The 18,542-nt window shown below is 42.6% G+C and overlaps 1 protein-coding gene across 4 annotated transcripts in view; it reads left to right on the forward strand.

Annotated features, from left to right (window-relative positions):
• Positions 1–347: 347 nt before the first annotated feature.
• The window catches only part of BMPER (BMP binding endothelial regulator), a 284,126-nt gene continuing 265,931 nt past the window's right edge, over positions 348–18,542 (forward strand). For 3 of the 4 annotated variants that reach the window (XM_049894529.1, XM_049894532.1, XM_049894531.1), the window contains exons 1-2: positions 348–646; positions 1,924–2,009. In XM_049894529.1, the coding sequence (XP_049750486.1) occupies positions 514–646; positions 1,924–2,009 (219 nt within the window). In that variant the 5' untranslated portion in view covers positions 348–513. The remainder of the gene's footprint in view (positions 647–1,923; positions 2,010–18,542) is intronic. The other variant, XM_049894530.1, reaches the window with a different exon arrangement.

Genomic DNA, 18,542 nt, shown 5'->3' on the forward strand with positions numbered 1-18,542 from the left:
CTGAGAGCCGGCGGGGCGGGCAGGGGGTGGGGAGTGCAGGAGTGGAGGACGCAGCGGCAGCGGCAACGGCAGCGCCCGGGGCACTAGTTGCAGCCCAGGCGGCGGCGGCGGCGGAGGAGCGGCGGTGCGCGGTCCGCAGCGCCGCTGCTCCTCTGGGTCTGTCTCCTGCAGCTCCGACACCCCCTGCGCCCAGCCCCCTCTCCGGCGAGGAGAGGCGGCTGACAGAGGCACGTCAAGCAACTCCCTAAAAAAAAAAAAAAAAAAGCCGCATTGGAGCAATCTGGCCGCAGGACCCCTCCTCCCCGGGCGCCCCCCACCCCTCTCCTCCCCCTTCCTCCCTCCCTGTTCTACACGCCTCCCCCCCTCCCCAAGGCTCCCGGGCGCCCGCCTCCCTCTTTCGCGGACTGTCTCCCGACTCGCCGGCTGAGAGCCCTTTTTGACTGAGAGCGGAGGCAGCCGAGCAGAGGCGGCGGCGCGGGACCTGCAGTCGCCCGGGATTCCCTCCAGGTGACGATGCTCTGGTTCTCCGGCGTCAGGGCTCTGGCTGAGCGTCCCAGCCGGCGCTCGCCCGGGATTACCTGCTGCGTCTTGCTGCTGCTCAATTGCTCAGGGGTCCCCATGTCTCTGGCTTCCTCCTTCTTGACAGGTAGGGGAGGGGGCGGGAGAGACCGGCCCTCCCGGATGCCAGCTTGGTACCTGGGAGAGGAGGCGCTGCCTTGCCCCGGGGGTGGGAGGGTGAGGAGCGCTTACCTAGGCGCCTGCCCTGTGTTGGCCCGGTGGGGATGAAGCGAAGCTTGGGAGGTAAGGGAGTGGGAAGGCTTTGAGCCGGTTAAGAGGTTGAGGGCAGAATGACTGTTGACTTCAGTGTAGTGAGAATAGAAATTCTTCCACATTAAACTTGAAACTTCATTTATTTTTAGCATTTTCCTCAACCTTTATTTTAATCTCTCCCTATTACAATTAAGGGAAAATTTTGCACCGTTTCATGCACATCCTCCTTTCCCTTTATAGGGTTCCGGTATCGCTTCTGCGCTTCGAGTGCTTTTTAAAGCACTCCTATTTCAGACCTTGAATTTAAAGAAACTAGTCATAAAAAGGATAATAATCGCAGGATATAATAATTATATATTTTCAGGCAGGTGAAGACCTCAGCTGCTATTCTGAAGGACATACTTTACTGACACCTGGTGCAGAAAAGAAAATATTGAGTCAATTTCTAAGGAAGAAGAAAGAGGATTGTGTTTCAAAAAGTGATTTTAACTCAAGTCAATATGAGGCAGATCCGTATAAAGGCCTGTTAACTGACAGTCCTAAATTTTGTTCAAATTGAAAATCTGCCCAAATGGCAAATGCGAATTATTTGGCAGATTGTGTGTGTGTGTGTTTAGTTGAAATGCTGTATAAAGTAGGAACATTACTACAGGTCGAGTGAAACATTTGGAATTATGCTTAAACCATCTGAGGAGAGAAAAATCTATCTGTATAGGGTCGCTCTGAGTCGGAATCCACTCGATGGCACTGGATTTGGTTTGTTGGTTATGTTTAAAAAAAAAAAAAAAAAAGCGCGTTGCTGTCCAGCCGATTCCGTTTCCTAGTGACCCTGTAGGACAGAGTAGCACTGCCCCATAGGGTTTTCAAGGAGCTCCTGGTGGGTCTGAACTGCCAACCTTTTGGTTAGCAGACTAACTCTTAACTACTACACCACCAGTGTTTCCCTATCCCTATGTAACCCTATACAAATAAAACTATTCAAAATGAATTTTTTTAAGTGAAAATTTTTTTGGTGAGTTTGATAATGTCAAACTTATTAAAAATTTCTGAAATTCAGTGTAGTGGTTTCAGGAAGGATTAGTGTGTAAAAATTATAAATTTTGTAATAATACCACTAAGTTTGAATTCGTTTCTTTTCCCCCTTCACTTCAGGTTCTGTTGCAAAATGTGAAAATGAAGGCGAAGTTCTTCAGATTCCATTTATCACTGACAACCCTTGCATAATGTGTGTCTGCTTGGTAAGTGTGGAGATCAGGTGATCCAAACTCAATTGCACCCTCACAAGTTGAAATCCATTAAATGTAAGGATAAAAGCAGGTCTTAAGAATTGCCTTCAGTCCATACAAAGCTGCATATAGTAGGTATGTAGCAATAGCTTATGAATTTAATTCAGTTGAATTTCTGAGTTTTATGGACCTTGGCATATACATTTCAGCAGGCTGGGAATTTGTATCTTTGACATCACGGTCACAGAAGTAAACTGAAGGTGGACTTTGTATGACATTGTCTCAGTGATGATTAGAGTTTGCAATGTCTGTTCCTGGTAATGGCTACTGCCACCAAATCGTAGGTGCTGCAGACTTGCTGCCTGGCTTCTATCTTTTGAGCTCAGCAGGAAAATGATGAGATAACTTGTAGATAGAAAGGTCACAGGCAAGGTATGCGACAAAGGGAAAAGAGGTGTCAGCCGGAACAGACAAAAATGAAGACAAGATGTAATCTTGAATTTCTTTGCCTATGATACACTACACTGTCAAATACAGATTTGATTTCTGATTTGGAAGAATTCATCAGAAGGGACAATTCTGTCCTTAACAGAAAAAGTCACTTGGCTGCCAGCTGCGTAGTTAACCATGTACTTATTTTAGCTTACTAGTTAATGATAAGTCTAACAAGTAACCACACGGCAGAGATTAAGTTATATGAAGAAGAAATTCTGAGATGAAGTATAGATCCACAAGGAGCAATATTTTTGCTTTAAAGTGTTTTACATGCCAATTGCTTTTGGCAAACCTTGATTAAAAACTACCCCATCTCTCCCTGCTGGAGATACAGGAAGGCAGTCAAATGCAAAGCCCCAAAGTGATAGATGACTACTTGTTACCAGATCTGCGTTCTGCTTGGAACTGGAGAAGGGATCCTTCTCTGTTTAGGTGAAAGCCAAGCCATCTGGGTTTGAACTGCCCAAACTTTTTCATGACGAGGGATGAGGTCAATGTTGTGAAATGATAAATGGGTGAAGAAGGTGAATGCCTGTATTAAATGATTCTCAGGTTCTGAAGACTAAGGGAATCAACAGAAACTGAAGTGGAAAATGTCTTACTTTTGCTGAGACGATATATATTGCTGCCTAACGAAGAGGAGCTAAGAGAGAGGGGCGCTTTCAACTTTGTATTAATGATCTTTCACTACAGAACCTGTTGGCAAGAAGCTTTGAGTTAAATTTGGACTCAGTTGTAGATTTACACATGAAGCCGGGTGGGGGTGGGGTAATCTTTTCTCATCTCTCTTATCTATAAAATGAGAGTGAATTATTTTATCTTAATCTCTCAAGATTTCAGAGGAAATTACCCTAGCCAAATAAGACTTAAATGTGTTTGGAACTTCACATGTGAAAAAAAATTTTTTTTTTCTTAGCAATATTACTATTTACAAGGTTTAAATATGGAGTTTGGGTTTTGCATACCATGGCCAAATAACATCATGAAAAATTCTTCACACAGCACTCCCCCTTCAGTACTCCCTCCCCCATTTGAAATAGGGCGTTTTTCTGAATGTGGAGACTTAACTGATAAATATGCGAATGTTAGAATCCTGCCTTTTTGAAAGCAAAAGAGGGAATCTGTAGAGAAAAAAATATATCAGTTGGAATTCAAGTGGAAATAGTGTTTGTTCCTAAACAAGGGAAGGAGAATAGGTTTATGTATGGGTTTTTTTTTTTTTTAAATTTTTATTGTGCTTTAAGTGAAAGTTTACAAATCAAGTCAGTTTCTCATACACAAATTTATATACACTTTGCTATATATTCCTAACCGCTCTTCCCCTAATGAGACAGCATTCGGCCAGCTTCTGACCTCCTCTGCCCTCTCATCTCCCCACCAGACAAGAGATGCCAAGATAGGTTCATGTGTCTACTTGATCCAAGAAGCTCACTCTTCTCCAATATCATTTTCTATCCCATAGTCCAGCCCAATCCCTGTCTGAGGAGTTGACTTTGGGAATAGTTCCTGTTTTGGGCTAACAGAAGGTCTGGGGACCATGACCACCAGGGTTCTTCTAGTCTCAGTCAGACCATTAAGTCTGGTCTTTTTGGGGTCTGCATCCCACTGCTCTCCTGCTGCCTGTTGTGTTCCTTATGTATGGTTTTTAATACTTCATAACATTTGGAGGGATATGCCTTGGGTGAGCTCTGTCAAAAAATCCTTTCTAAACATGTAATGGGTTTTACAGGTAAACATGTAATATGGAGACCCTGGCAATTGGTCTGGAAACCCTGGTGGTGTAGTGGTTAAGTGCTACAGCTGCTAACCAAGAGGTTGGCAGATCGAATCCGCCAGGCGCTCCTTGGAAACTATGGGGCAGTTCTACTCTGTCTTATAGGGTCACTATGAGTTGGAATCGACTCGACGGCAGTGGGTGGTGGTGGCAATTGGTCCTCATTATTCAGAAGATGCCTTAAAGCACTTTCACTAGCTGAAAAACCACTGCCCTCCTTGATTCTGACTCATAGTGAGTCTATAGGACAAGGAGCAGCTGATAGATTCGAGCTGCCAACCTTTCGGTTAGCAGCTGAGCTCTTAACCACTATGCCACCAGGGCTCCTGGGCTTTTGCTAGCTGAAAGGCTCAGTGATATGTTATGGTGACCTTTGCAGGGCTTAGCATTATGGGGCCCAAGTTGTCACAGTTATGATTGTTTCTCAAACATTTGTGACTGACTTGCTCAATTCAAGTAAGAATAGATGGACGGCCATTTCTCTATTTGTACATGCTCTTGTACATTTCTGGGGGACCCATTGCAGTTCATGAATTTCAAGGCACCTCAGACTGCCAGGTGTCTGCTTAGACAGGAAGATAGATATATTTAGCAGTCGATAACATTAGCAATCTACATTTATACCAACTAACATTTATGAACACTTTTTGTTTGCCAGGTACCTATCTAAATCTGCATTATTTCACTGAGTCCTCACAAAAGTCCTTTGAGGGTTATTGCCCTTATTTTACAGAGGAGAAAGCTGAGGCTTTAGAGGGTTAAATAACCTGGGATAGTCATGTTTAAGGAAAGGGCAGGGCTGGAACTCTCAGTTTTGTCTGATTCTAGACAGACTATTTGTTCAGTTAAAGTTTAGACAAAGTAGGGAGAAGACAGAAAGATCGTCATGTTACTTTACCTTTTGGCTTTCCTTGAGGTACCTTTTTTTTTTTTTTTGTCCTGTCTTTAGTCTTTCAGGAGTCCAGTTAGTTAACGTTTGTTGATCATATGAAAGGAAAATTTCGTTATGATTTCAGTTGACCTGCAGGGAGCTTTACTCGTGAGTTAGTTTTATGTATGTACATTAATAGGGTATGTAATAGTCTAAACTGTACTTTGGATAAAGAAAATAGTCATGTTTAGTTTGTGTTGGTCCAGCCTTTTGGCAGAAATGTACCTGAGGCTGAGAATAAGCTCATATCTTATTTCATAACATGCACTAAAAAAAAAAAGAAAGAAAAGCTAACCTCAACATATGCTTAAAAAAGACATAGAATGTTACAGTTGGGAGGAAACTGGTGGCACAAAGTCCTGTATATAATTACAGTGTAAAAGTTTTGAAAAACCCCACAAAATCAGCTTGGCCTGATTTAAACTTTTAAGCTCTGAAATGTTTCGAAGATGGAATGAGCTAATTTCTGTGCAGATTTTGAGGATGACAGCCGGTGCCGTGGCCACAGTAAGCAGAACCGAATGATTCTCATTTATCATCATCTGTGTAGACCAGAGCATCTTGCCAGAGCTCCTAGTGGTCCAAGAATAACCTGTTTGTTAGCTGGTGATGGATACTGTTTTAAAGTTTACAGGCCTGAGAGCTTCAGCTCATCTATTCAAGGAAGAAGGTGAGAAGTTGGACCACTGTCCCAAAATCTAGGAAACTGGGTGGGCAGTTTAGGTTAATAGGAAAGTGCTTTACTGTTTAGTTAGAAAGCAAAGCAAGATCTTGGCCCTTTCCTTACAAAATGGTCTTTTATGGGACTGAAAAAGGGAGGCCCAGACTTATTGGTGTTTTGTGTGATTTTTTTTTTCTCCTTGCTAGAATTAATCTTCCCATAATGCCAAGGAAAACATATTGGTGCCTTCTCTGAAGTAGAGCTGATAGGAGCCAGTTGCAAATGGACAGGTTAATTTAAAGCAATTCTCTGGATCTTTAGGACACCCCCAAGCCCACCAAGTGTACCTGAGAAGTAGTATTCCTACTCCTCACCCCTTTCCCACCTAACTGTAGACCAGAAGGAAGTGGTGGAAGCCAACGAGTTCGGTCCAGCACTGGAAACCTGAGAAAACTTTGGAGGCAGGAACTCAGAAAACCAGAAGTCAGAGCTTAGTTTGGCATACATTTTGTTCAGCAAAAAACATTATTCTGAGGTTTGAATTTCCTCTTTTAAATCCAGAGGTGCAATGTAGAAATGGACCCTTTGCTCATAAAAAGCAACGTAAAATTTGGTGTTAGGAGAAGCAAGGCTCCACCTACCTTGGAGCCAACCAACCAAATGATGAAAACAGAAGAGACCTTGTCTGCTGTCTTCCACTTTTTTAATCACAGAAATCCTCTGTCTCCAAACAAGTAGCTACCAGCATCTTAGATTCTCTCGGGTGCCTTATCTCTATAAAATCCTCATGTTTTTCATTGTTCAAATTAACTGGCTGGAGAATTGATATCTATTATCTGAACAAGTGTTGGGCACATGTTTGAGGATGAGGGAGATAGCTTTGCATCAGGATTCAATTTGTGTGTGTTTGTCAGAGAGAGAGAGAGAGAGGGGAAGGGTTTATAAAGTAGCCCAGATATATTCAAAGAGATACTGCACTTGGTATATACACATACATATATCGCTATGATTTTTTTCAAAATTATTTTGCATCCTCTCTAGAGTTTGAATGCTCACTAGGGAAGAGATCTGAATTTATTTTTATTCTGTTTAGAAGATGATTGACCATTGCCTTTCAGTAGAACAGCGTTTGGGAAAGGGATCTAATTTATGAACTCACTATGTGTCAGAGATCCTGCTGGGTGAACTCAGAAATGCTGGCTCCTTTAATATCCTCTGAGTAGTTATTCTTTTTCATGCTTTTCTGAAGCTCAGAAAGGCAGAGTAAATTTGAGGTCACACAGCTACTAAGAGACAGAACTGGGGTGCAAAACCAGTGCATTCTCCACTAAACAGGTCTGCTTCTCCTGGTTATTTGTTATTCAAGAACATCTACAAATATTTTCAACAGCTTTAGAGAGTAATTTCAACCTCCGCAAAGCTAAAATGGGCCCTCTTTGGGGGCAGTTAGCACGGTTGTGGTTTTGTAGAACAAACCACCTCTGGAATTTCGCAAGCCCTTTCAAAGGAAGAGGCAGTTCAGATAGTTCATTGGATGGCATCATGCCACTTTAGCAAAAAGCTGTGGCCCTGGCATCAGGCAGGCCTGGGTTCTGTCACTTACTGGTGGTGAACTTGGGCAAGGTACCCCACTTGTCTAAGCCTCAGTTTCCTCATCTGGGGAGAGGGAGTGAATATCAATACCAGCTCATTGGGTTGCCTTGAGGATTAAATGAGATACAGCATGTGAGGAGCTTGGCCCAGGGCTTGGCATATAGCAAACTGTCTAGAATGGTTTGTTATTGTTGATGATGGCATTATTGGGTTTTATTCTTATTTCATCACATTGAATAGGATGCAAAGGTTCATCAGAAAAGGAAAAATGCGTAGCTGATAGAGAAGAGGCAGGGACAAGGATGCCAAACCCACCCATCTTTATGAATGGATAAGGTTAAATTAGTAACATTTAGTGGGCTTTTCTGTTCCTCCAGACTTGGACTGGACGCTTGGGGCTGCTTCCTTGCTGGTCTAGTGGTCTGTGGGTCTTGCTGTAAGTTTCCCCCTTGCTCTCTATTAAACATTAAAAAAAAAAACTTTTCATGGAAGAGGGCCCTCCTTTTTGCAGAGTATTTACATCTCTATGCCTGTAGGGTCACCTTCGCTTGTAATTATATTGGCAGAGGGATAGGGTTGGGACTTGGGATCCTGGTAATTCTGGAAAAACTGCCTAGTGGTCTGGCATCATGGGGATTTTCCTGGCCCGCCTTGTGGAAGTCTCTCGACCCCGTTCCAGACCTGAGTGTGTTTTTGCTGCCTACTTACTCATGTGCTCCCCTTCCCCAGCCCATCCCACTATAGACACACTTTTGTTTTGCTTCACGGCACCGATCTTTACAGTGAGCATCATCAGTAACTGGGTTTTCAGTGTAGGAAATAATGTTGGGAGAAAGAGAGCCCTTATCTAGACTGGAAGACAAATATGGTGAGGCCAGGAGAATAGTAGATAATGGGAAAAGTCAGGCAAAGCGAAATGTTGGAAAATAAAGCCAATTCGTAAAAATGTGAAGAATAAAAGAGTATATCGGGTTTTCACACCTTCTCCTATGACACCTCTAACTGATAGTATATTGAATCCTTTGTTCTATAAACTAGTTCAAATAACACCACCTTCCATGGCACCAGGAGGCCAAGTGTGCTTGTTGAACTTAGTTAAGATCAGCAAATGAGCTGGGTGTGTATTTTAAGACCTTTTGAGTCCCAGTTCTAATTCTATAAAACACCACTCAAGGCACTAGGGACAGCGGGTCATAAATCCAATAATATTATTCTTTCTTACTTCTTTCCACACCTCATCCTCCCTTTCCATTTTATATTATTTTTAGCTTTTTCTGTGTTTGAAGCATTGTGCTGGTTGAGTACATTTGGGGAGTCAAAGACTAATAGGATAGATTCTTGCTCACAGCCTAATGGGGGAGACAGACGCATGCATAAATAAGTTTTACAAGAGAGACAGAATAGCACTATCATAGACTCCAACCCAAGTACTAAGGGAGTTATAGATGAATTCTGGGAGTCCTTGGGTGGTGCAAACAGTTCAGGTCCATCCAGAGGTGTCTCCAAAGAAAGGGTGGCCATCTACTGCTGAGAAATTAAAAAAAATAAAACCCAGACCCATTGCCATTGAGTCGAACAGCTGGTGGGTTCAAACTGCCAACCTTTTGTTTAGCAGCCAAGCTCTTAACCACTGTGCCACCAGGGCTCCTCTGAGAAATTAGCCATTGAAAACCCTATGGAGCACAGTTTTACTCTGATACACACGGGATCTCAATGAGACAAAATTGATTCAATGGCAGCTGGTGAGTTCTTACTGAGTTCCTACGGGGGCATCTGGGACCTTGACAAGGGAGGAAAGATACTCTAGGCCAGGCATTGTTTGAGGAAAGGCACAGAGTGATGTGTGTGTGGGAATGGCAGAGCCCAATGTGACCAGAGCAGCAGTGCGACTGGAGTTAGAAAGTCAATGGAACCAGCACGCGAGCACCTTGAATGCCATGAGAAGCTGATCAGTTTTATTCATACAATTGAGGGGAGCCATTTAGTGTTTTTGCATAGCCACATGCCTCAATAGGAAGTGTTTTATATAAATGCCTTGGGAGCTTTTATAAAGGATGTTTAGAGTATGGAGAGGCTGGAGTTTAGACAACGAAATCCAGGGATGTTGTGGGGTCAGGTGAGAGCAAATGAGGCCTGGAGCAGGGTTGGGCAGTGGTATGGAAAGAAGGTATTGGGTAGACCGATGCGATTCCTTCTTTTGAATTTCTTTAACCATCTACTAGTTCTAGAACATTTGGATTAAAAACTCTAAACCACTCCCAGCGAGACACAATAAATAAAATGTAGCTGTCATTATTGTGGAATGATGCGCTGGGGTGTCTCTGTGTCACGGTCATTTTGCTAATCACCTGGCATCTCGACCACGGGATGCTGCTACTTGAATAGGATGGCTTACTTCTCGTTCTATTTAGGGTGCCAGATCTCCCCTTCTACTCATGGTAAGCGATACCCTGTTCTACATTGTTGATGACTCATTGGCAAATTATCCAGTCTGATAGTACCATGATGGTAGCATGCTCAGTTGTAGCACAAATCTTAGAGATTAATCAAAACTGGGTGACTTACCTGAAAAAAACACACCAAGGTGCCATAACATTGAGAACCAGTAGATTTGCAGAGATGTTTTGGAACCCAAGTTGATAGCACTTGATAATAAAATAGATGGTAGAGGTGAGAGATGTGACCAACTGAAGGTATTTTTGAGAGTCCCAGCCAGTGTTATAGCTAATGTAGGAAAAGAAGGAGGTCAAGGATGTGGGCGAGGTCCTAGTGAGTTTAGGCTTAATGAGTTGGAGGTGATATGCCATCCAAGTAGAAAAGCCCAGCTGGATCTTAATATTGTGGATCTTGATCTCAGTATTGAAATCAGGACTAGAAAATAGCAACTGGTTAACTGTCTGCATTGAAATAACTTAAAGCTTTGGGAATAAATTATTTGTCTTGGGGAGGGAGTCTAAACTGAGATTTAAAGAAATGAGCCCGTAGTAGTAACTGGAAGAGGGGTTATAGTTAAGAGAAGAATAGAAAGGGAGAAACTCATGAAGGAGATTTAGAAGTTGTTACAGGGGCGAGAGGAGAACTGGGAAAGCAGAGGCCAAGACAGAAGTTGTTTGAAGAAGAGAAAGACCAGTGGTATTAAAAATGTAGAGGGTTAGACTGAAGATTCTAGAATATCAAAGAAAAAACTTGCTCATCTTCTTGGGCCTTTTGAAGAATGAAGAATGAAGGAATGAAAAATGGCACCACAGGACTGATGCTGCTGCGTGTTTGCTCAGAGAATTGAACTGATCGTAGATGGGATGTGGCGGAACCCCAACTGGCAGAAAAACAAAACTGAAATTGCTGTAGGGATTTTTAAAATTTAGTGCAGAAATCACAAATTTTCCAAACTTTAAAGGATCTTAGTTAGCAAAAGTGAATAAATACCACATGAAATTTTAAAAGGTACCAAAACAAAACTAATTTTGTGAATAAAAAGTAATGTACTTTTGCAGACGTCTTTGGAATGTTTCTATAGCAAGTACAAAATGGACCAGGCCACACTGAGGCATTTTTTTAATTATGAGTAAGAACGGCAATATAAAAGAGCCTGACCAATGTAAAAACTTACTACTGTAAACTTTCAAGTTTGCTTGTTCAACTGTTCATAAAAGTTCACAGTGCTTTGAAAATCAGAGCTTTGAACAGGCAAGTTCTGGTTTGAACCCCTACTGAGAATTTGCGTTTCTAACAAGCTCTCTGTTGAGAATTTGTATTTCCAGCCCAGATATACTGAATCAGAATCCACATTTTAACAAGATCCCCAGGTGGTTCTTATGTATAACTTCCTGGAAGCTTGTTAGAAATGCAGATTCTCAGCAGGGGTTCCAACCCAAACGAGCCTGTTCAAAGCCCTGTTAAAAATATGATATAATTTAATGTCTTAAAATCTAGGTCTTCAGACCAAAAAAAATTTGTTTTTCATTATACCTCAAATACCCATTTTGTCAGTGCAGTACAGCCATGAAATGGTGTCTTTGGTCTCTGAAGCTGTAAGTTCAAGTCTCACCTAGTAGTTGTGTGACACTGTCTAGACGCCTTACCCCTTCTGAGCCTCAGCTGTGAGTACTGGGCAAGTCAAAATGCTGTATGTGAGCTTCAGCTTCATCTCTAAAGAGAAATGATAACATAAACCTCAGTGTTGGCTGTAGGATATGTATGGGTTAGATAAGATAATGTTTGTGAAAACCCTTTGATAACTGTGTAAATTGAATTGTTACAAAGGGCAAGAACTTTGATACAGGAAAGCAAAGCAAGTGCCACAGGCCATTTTTTGACGCTTATAATTTCCCATCTCTGCACTGTAATAGTTGTATGGCTCTGGGTGAGTTGCCTAATCTTTCAGAGTCACGACATCTTCATCTTCACCATCGGGCTGTTATCAGAATTGTGAGTTAAAACATGCAGAATTCTTAAAACAGGGGCAGGAACGTGGTAAGGTCTTCAGAAGAGACAGCTCTTGCCACTCTCTGAATGCTACGCACTTACTGCCTGTGAGATGCTCTTAAAAAGTGATTTCATGGACTGTTCTCGTTACAATTTCTTGTCAACACGTATGAAGTGTGTCTCCTCCGTATTCCTCTCAGAGTAGACAATGGAGCGTCAGTAAAGCTCACTGCTGTCCTTTTTGTCATAAGATGGAATACCCTGGTAGCTTTTGGGGCTCAGTGAGATGGTCAACTTCTCTATTTTCCATCTTCAGAGATTCATCTGCTTGATCTGTGCCCATCTGTGGGCAACTTATCACAATGTTGCTTTCACAGCGAGACCCAGTTGTGCTTTTGTGACACTTGCCACTGAATCAGGAAGTGGCAAATGGGAGGCAAAAATGTGAAACAAATTACAGTGTGGTTCTGCTGAGCCCAGAGCTACTGAGTCCTACTATTTTAAAGAGTGACATGGGACAGCATCTTGCCTTCTAACTAGCCAGGGTCACTCATGCATACCTGTGGTATAGGGCCTGGCCCTATAAAATGTCAGCCCAGATCAACTGGGGTGACCAGATCTGGACACATGGGCCCTGTAAATGCACACAGGTTTGTATGTTTGTGACCAATCGTCCCGAGAACTCCTTTGAGAGTCTGCTGCTTCTTCTCTTTAATAGCAAATTCTGCCTCGTAGTATAGCTAAAAACAAAACCCCGTTGCGACCAAGACAGTTCTGACTGACGGTGGTCCCATGTGTTGCAGAGTAGAACTTCACTCCATAGCTTTTGTATAGCTGTGACCTTTCAGAAGCAGATCTCCAGGCTTTTCTTCTGAGGCACCTCTATGTGGGTTTGAACCCCCAACCTTTTGGTTAGCAGCCATTTAACCATCTGTGCCACCCAGGGACTCCTATAGTGTAGCTACTTGGGTGAATTTACAATGAATGAGCTGAGGTCTTCAAGTTTAAGAACCTTGCCATAGTCATCTCTGTCAGCTCTATAGCTTCAGCAAGAGATCCCCAACCTTGGGACTTGAGTAGGAGTTAGGATGGAGTTTCCTGTTTATAGCTTGGGTTGTTAACACTTGAGATAGCTATCCCCCCAGAATGGAACTCCAAGTTCCAAAACACGATTCTCCCAGAGAGTTTGTCACAGAAGGTCAATCTCCTCCACAAAAGACATCCTAGATAATCATTACAAAAACACTTTGGAAACGGAATGTAATCTCATTTGAAAATATAGCATTGCACAATTTTTCCCTAAACCTAAAATTTCCCTAAAAAATAAAGTTTATATAAGAAAAAAAATCAGTGAACTACAACTGCTCCTATCTTTGGGTGGCTTGTAAATAAATGAGTTGTAATATCCTTGAGTGATTGCTTTGCTACTTCTAAAATATAAATATAGTCATATAGATATTAAGGTTTGCTTTTATTTGTAATAAAGATTCCTCCTATAGGAACATCCCACCGTCAAAAGCAGAAATGTAGATGGCAGTACAGAGAGAGGATAAGTAGGATTATCTCATTTCCATTTTCAAAAGTCACAATGAAAAATGCCTCCGGATCTCTGTAGCTGGCATTCCCCAGTACTTCCTCCCCCTTTCAGTGGGGCTAACTCTGAAATCTTGACACAAGCCTTCATGTTTATATTAGGTTTTGGATGTTAGCTCCCTTGGCTTCTGGGAGCTGACTCTGTTGAAAATTATGTTTTTCTTTTAAGGACAAAGGCCTTATTGTATATACATGTAGTGTAATGAGGTTTTTTTTTTTTTTTTTTGTTAATGTTAGGTAATGGGTAGGACTAACCCAGATCTGCCAAATGAAAAGTTAAAAGGTCTGCAATCTCTATGGCAATTTTAAGGTTTCAAGCAGGTAACTCAACAGGAGAAAATGAAAGGGTGGGACAAGTGGCATCTTCACGGAACACAGCGTGTCCCCAGAATGCCCTCCTTTGATGGAACAACCATAAAATGGCTCTCGGAGAGGACCTGCAATGTGAATGATGGCGCCCCAGAGACACTTCAAAGAGAATGATGGTGACGATAAAAATGAAAGAGATAATTATCACATTTTAACTTATAAAAGCACACATTTCCAAAACAACTCCTGTATCCTTGGTCAAATAAAGAAATTTTGGCCAGATGGTTTTTCATAGGTGCTCATGCTGTAGGCCTAGATGGAGCATCTTATTTTTAGCTCCCGTGGTGGGCCTCTTTGGTTGTGCCTTGGCCTTTGCAGCTGTGGGTGACCTCAGGGAAGCTATTCCAGGAGAGACGGCCTTGGCCCGTGGAGAGACAGGAAAACCAGAGCTGCTCTGACAGTTTTTGGACCTCAGTGAGAGGCATTCTGAGTATCTTTATCTTCTTTTTTCTTTTCCTCCTTTTACATTAAAAAACAAACAAGCCAACCAACCAAACAGCAAAAGCTATCTCCCTGGGTGGGACAAACACTTAAGCCCTCAACTATTAACCAAAAGGTTGGTGGTTCAAACCCACCCAGTTGTGCCTTGGAAGAAAGGCCTGGCGATCTGCTTCTGAAAGGTCACAGCCACTGAAGACCCTATGGGGCAGTTCTACTCTGCAACATATGGGGCTGCCGTGCGTCTGGATTGACATCACGGCAATGGCAACGGGTTTCGTTTTGTTTTCTCTTCCTAAGTTCCTCTTTGAGGTATATCTATGGACTGCAGTGATGGCATTAAGGTTTCTTTAACCCTCTCGTGGCTTGCTTTTTAGTGAGCAAAGCAATGACATTTTCTTCCTTGCATATGTTTATTCTTAGAGCTTCTTATTAAAAAATATATGGGGGGATTTGTTTTCCATCTCATTTTCTAATTGGACAGAACTGTTTGAATCCAGGTATTAAAATTATTCCCTCTTGACTCAGAGGCAGGGGGCTGCTTTGTGTCAGCAGCTTCTGCCTCCAGTAAAACCTTCTGGGCCATAGATGACTGCCTCTTTCTGTTTCTTTACCTTTCAAAACTCCACAAATGCTAGAAGCTCCCACGGCTTGTCAGATCTCTCCTGCTCTACGGATTTATGGTGTAAAACAGTAGCATCAAGGCCTTGGCATAGCAGCGCTTCTTGGTCTCAGTGGGATACTTCTCCTGAATGGGAGGACATGAAAGGTCAGTCAGGCATTCTCCCACATGAGTGCTGTTATGCCTCCAGAGTTAGGGTCCCACCCTGTACCTGCACTTATGCTCCTTGGGGGAAATGGAGCTTTTTAGAATTGTCATTGTTAGGTGCCATTGAGTTGTTTCCAACCCCATGTGACAGAGTAGAACTATCCCACAGGGTTTTCTTAGCTGTAATCTTTATGGAAGCAAATCATCAGGTCTTTCCTGGGTTCCAACTGCCAACCTTTCAGTTAGTAGCCAGGCTCTTAACCATTGTATCACCAGGGCTCCTTGTTAGAATTGAGAAGTGAGAGGTGGTGATTTCCTGTTGGTAAACCCAGGCAAAGTAATGATTCTGCAGCCCACTAGGACCCAGTAGAGGCCAGCTTTGAGCCCCATTAGCACATAGGGGAGCTCAGATGAAGAGTCATGCTCTTAAGAAGGTGACTCAAGTTGGAACTTGGGGAAGGACTGGTCGGCAGGGAAGGGTGCAGAGCCTTCCCTTTTTTATGAGTCTCATTAGTCTGGGAGTGGCTTCTGCTGCAAGCACGAACTCTTCTTTGTCCTGCTGGGATGAGCTGGAAATGCATGTACCAGATGGCAGTGGCTTCCTTTTCCTCTCTGGGTACACACGTGTGTGTGTGTGTGTGTGTGTGTGTGTGTGTGTGACTTATTAAACACTGTGAAAAAGGGAGACTGTTTCTGTGAACCATACGCTGGGCAAGGGCAAAGATACCTTTACCTAAAATACTTTACACACTTGTCAGCCATGTTACAGAAATGTAGAGCTCCCAGATTTTTGGTGTTAGGTTGATCCATATGAAATTTTCATTATTTCACTGATTTTGACCTGTAGAATCAGCAGTTTCATATGGTCCCACCTAATATATACTTTGAGCACCTCCAGACTTTTGCAGTAGAGATATTTAGCCTGACAGGTTATTGCAATGTACTTGACTGAAAAAAAAAAAAAGGGACCTTTAAATTCAGGGTGAATTTACACTGGGTTCATAAAATGAAAATAAAATGTGGTGATATAGTAAAATGCTGACACTTTTCAATCTGTCAACTCCCTCTGAATTAATGGGCTCCTCTGTTCATCCCAAGACCCTTCTCGGGGGCTGGCGGGCAGTTCTTAGTTTAGCGCTGAGAGCTCATGGTCGGCGGGCAGGAAATTTGAGAACTGAGTTGTAGGACAGAAGGAGGAAAATGATTGATGGTCATTAAACTCAGAACATTTATTGAACATTTATGTTAATAGCGACCTGAGGCACTGCAAGATAGGAAAAAAAAATTTGTTTTCATGAACAAAAGGAGATTAAATTATGTTCCAGATAGTTTTGAAGTTAGATATCTTTTATTGCTTTCAAGTTCTTTGAAAATTGATAACTACGCAAGCTATAGACATTAACTCTTGGGGGGAATATTTGATGAACCAAAACAACAAACTATTATTCCTTGATATATATATATATATATATATATATGTATACATATACATAAAACCAAAAACCGAACCTGTTGCAGTCGAGTCAATTCTGACTCATAATGACCCTATAGGAGACAGAGTAGAGTTGCCCCGTAGGGTTTCCAAGGAGTGGCTGGTGGATTTGAACTGCCGACCTTTTGGTTAGCAGCCAAACTGTTAGTCACTGGTCCACCAGGGCTCCGTATATGTGTGTGTGTGTGTGTGTGTGTGTATATATATATTTGTATATATATTTAATACAACATTTGATAATGGTTTTAATTTACAAACTACCTTCTATCATTAGATAGTCAACAGTACAAGTGGGAACATGGGATTAAACTAGTAATCCCGGTGGGGAGGCCCACAGAGTGGAGTTCGGAGCAGTTGTGGGGGTGAGGCCCATCAAGTAACTCAGAGCAGTCGTTGGGATAGGCCCACAGAGTGGAGCTTGGAGCTCTGGCGACAAGGGGCAGACGATTGTGTTTCCCTCACCACAGCCTCTCCCCTTCCCCCCTCCTCCTCCACACACTTCAATTTTGACTGCTTGTAGTGTGATTTGACCTGGAATACTGTCTTCTCTCACGCAGTCGTAGGTTGTTAACAAGTCAGTGGTAAGATTTTTGCCTTCAGTTTCCTCTGGTCTTCCACCAGGGACCCTGTGGTGGTGGTTCTCAGATTCTAATGTGCTGAAGAATCCTAGGGGAGCTTGCTAACAGTGCAGATTCCTCAGACCCCCTCCAGACAGTCTGATTTAGTAGGTCCGTTTCTAATAAACTCTTCCACTGATTTTTACGCAGGCACCAGTTTTTGAAAAACCCTTTCCAACTGAGGCTTAATTGAAAGAGAAGGATATATAAATACAATTGTAAATATAAAAAGTCCCCAGTGAAAACAGCATGGTAAATAGCGGTTGGGGCAGTTGAAATTTTGCTATTGGTATAAAAATTTATAGTACTCAGCTACTAACCGAAAGGTTGGGCATTCAAATCCAGTCCGAGGTGCCACAGAACAAAGGCCTGGTGATCTGCTCCTGAAAGATCACAGCCATTGGAAACCCTGTGGAGTGTCGTTCTGCTTTGAAACACATGGGGTTGCTGTGCATTGGAACTGACTTGATAGCAACTGGTTATCATTCGTATAACATTGTGTCTGTGGGGCTTTCCAGCAATGATCTTGACATGAGCCATCTTTATTGAAGTGCTACTTTTTCTCTTCATGACATCTCCTTTATCAAGACTTTCCTAATCACTGATCAGAATGAATCACTTTTTCCTGGATTCCCTTTATGATAACGCTTATCTCTGCTGTCCTGGATTTTTGTTAATTATTGACATGTCTATTTCCCTCACTGGGCTTTAAGCTTCTTTAGGGCAGGGATAGTAATTCTTCTCACTGTCGGTCAACGCATCTAGAACAGCATTTTTGACTCTTTAAACCTCAGCAAATACTTTATGAATAAATGCTATGTTCACTGATTGGAGACAGTCTGACTTCACTTTTCTCAAAGGCACCCTGTGAGGTAGGGCAGATTTCTTGAGAAACCCATTCTATAGTCAAGAAAATAAGGCTCAGAGAAGTAAAGTGACAAGGTGGAGCTCGCACTACAAATCGGCAAGACATAGCCCAGGAATGGAAATCCTGTCCCATCCCGGGAGACTCCACTGAGGTGGCTTCTGGGGAATGCTTCCTGACCACAAGAGTTGAGAAAGCACCCCCAGGGGATGAGTGAGAGAGACCCAGGAAATAATGTCCCTGGGGATTATGTTTTTAGCAGTCCTTGTGGTTGGTTAGGTACAGTCCGGACTGGTGGTGTGTTTGGGTGGGACAGGCTGATCTTCCGGGTTGCGGCCAGCCTTTTTGTGGACACACTGTTTCCTGTGGTATCTCTGTGATGGGCAGCAGCTGTAGAATGGGGCCGATGTGACGTATGTTTGTAGCTTCTTCAGCATAAGCCAACTAGTTGTGCGATTTGACAAAACAGCCTAGGTTTTATGACTGACCTGTTGGGACCTAGTAACATCTGGAGAAACCAGAG

The sequence above is a fragment of the Elephas maximus genome, chromosome 8 (assembly GCF_024166365.1).
Source record: "Elephas maximus indicus isolate mEleMax1 chromosome 8, mEleMax1 primary haplotype, whole genome shotgun sequence".
Classification (NCBI taxonomy): Eukaryota; Metazoa; Chordata; class Mammalia; order Proboscidea; family Elephantidae; genus Elephas; species Elephas maximus.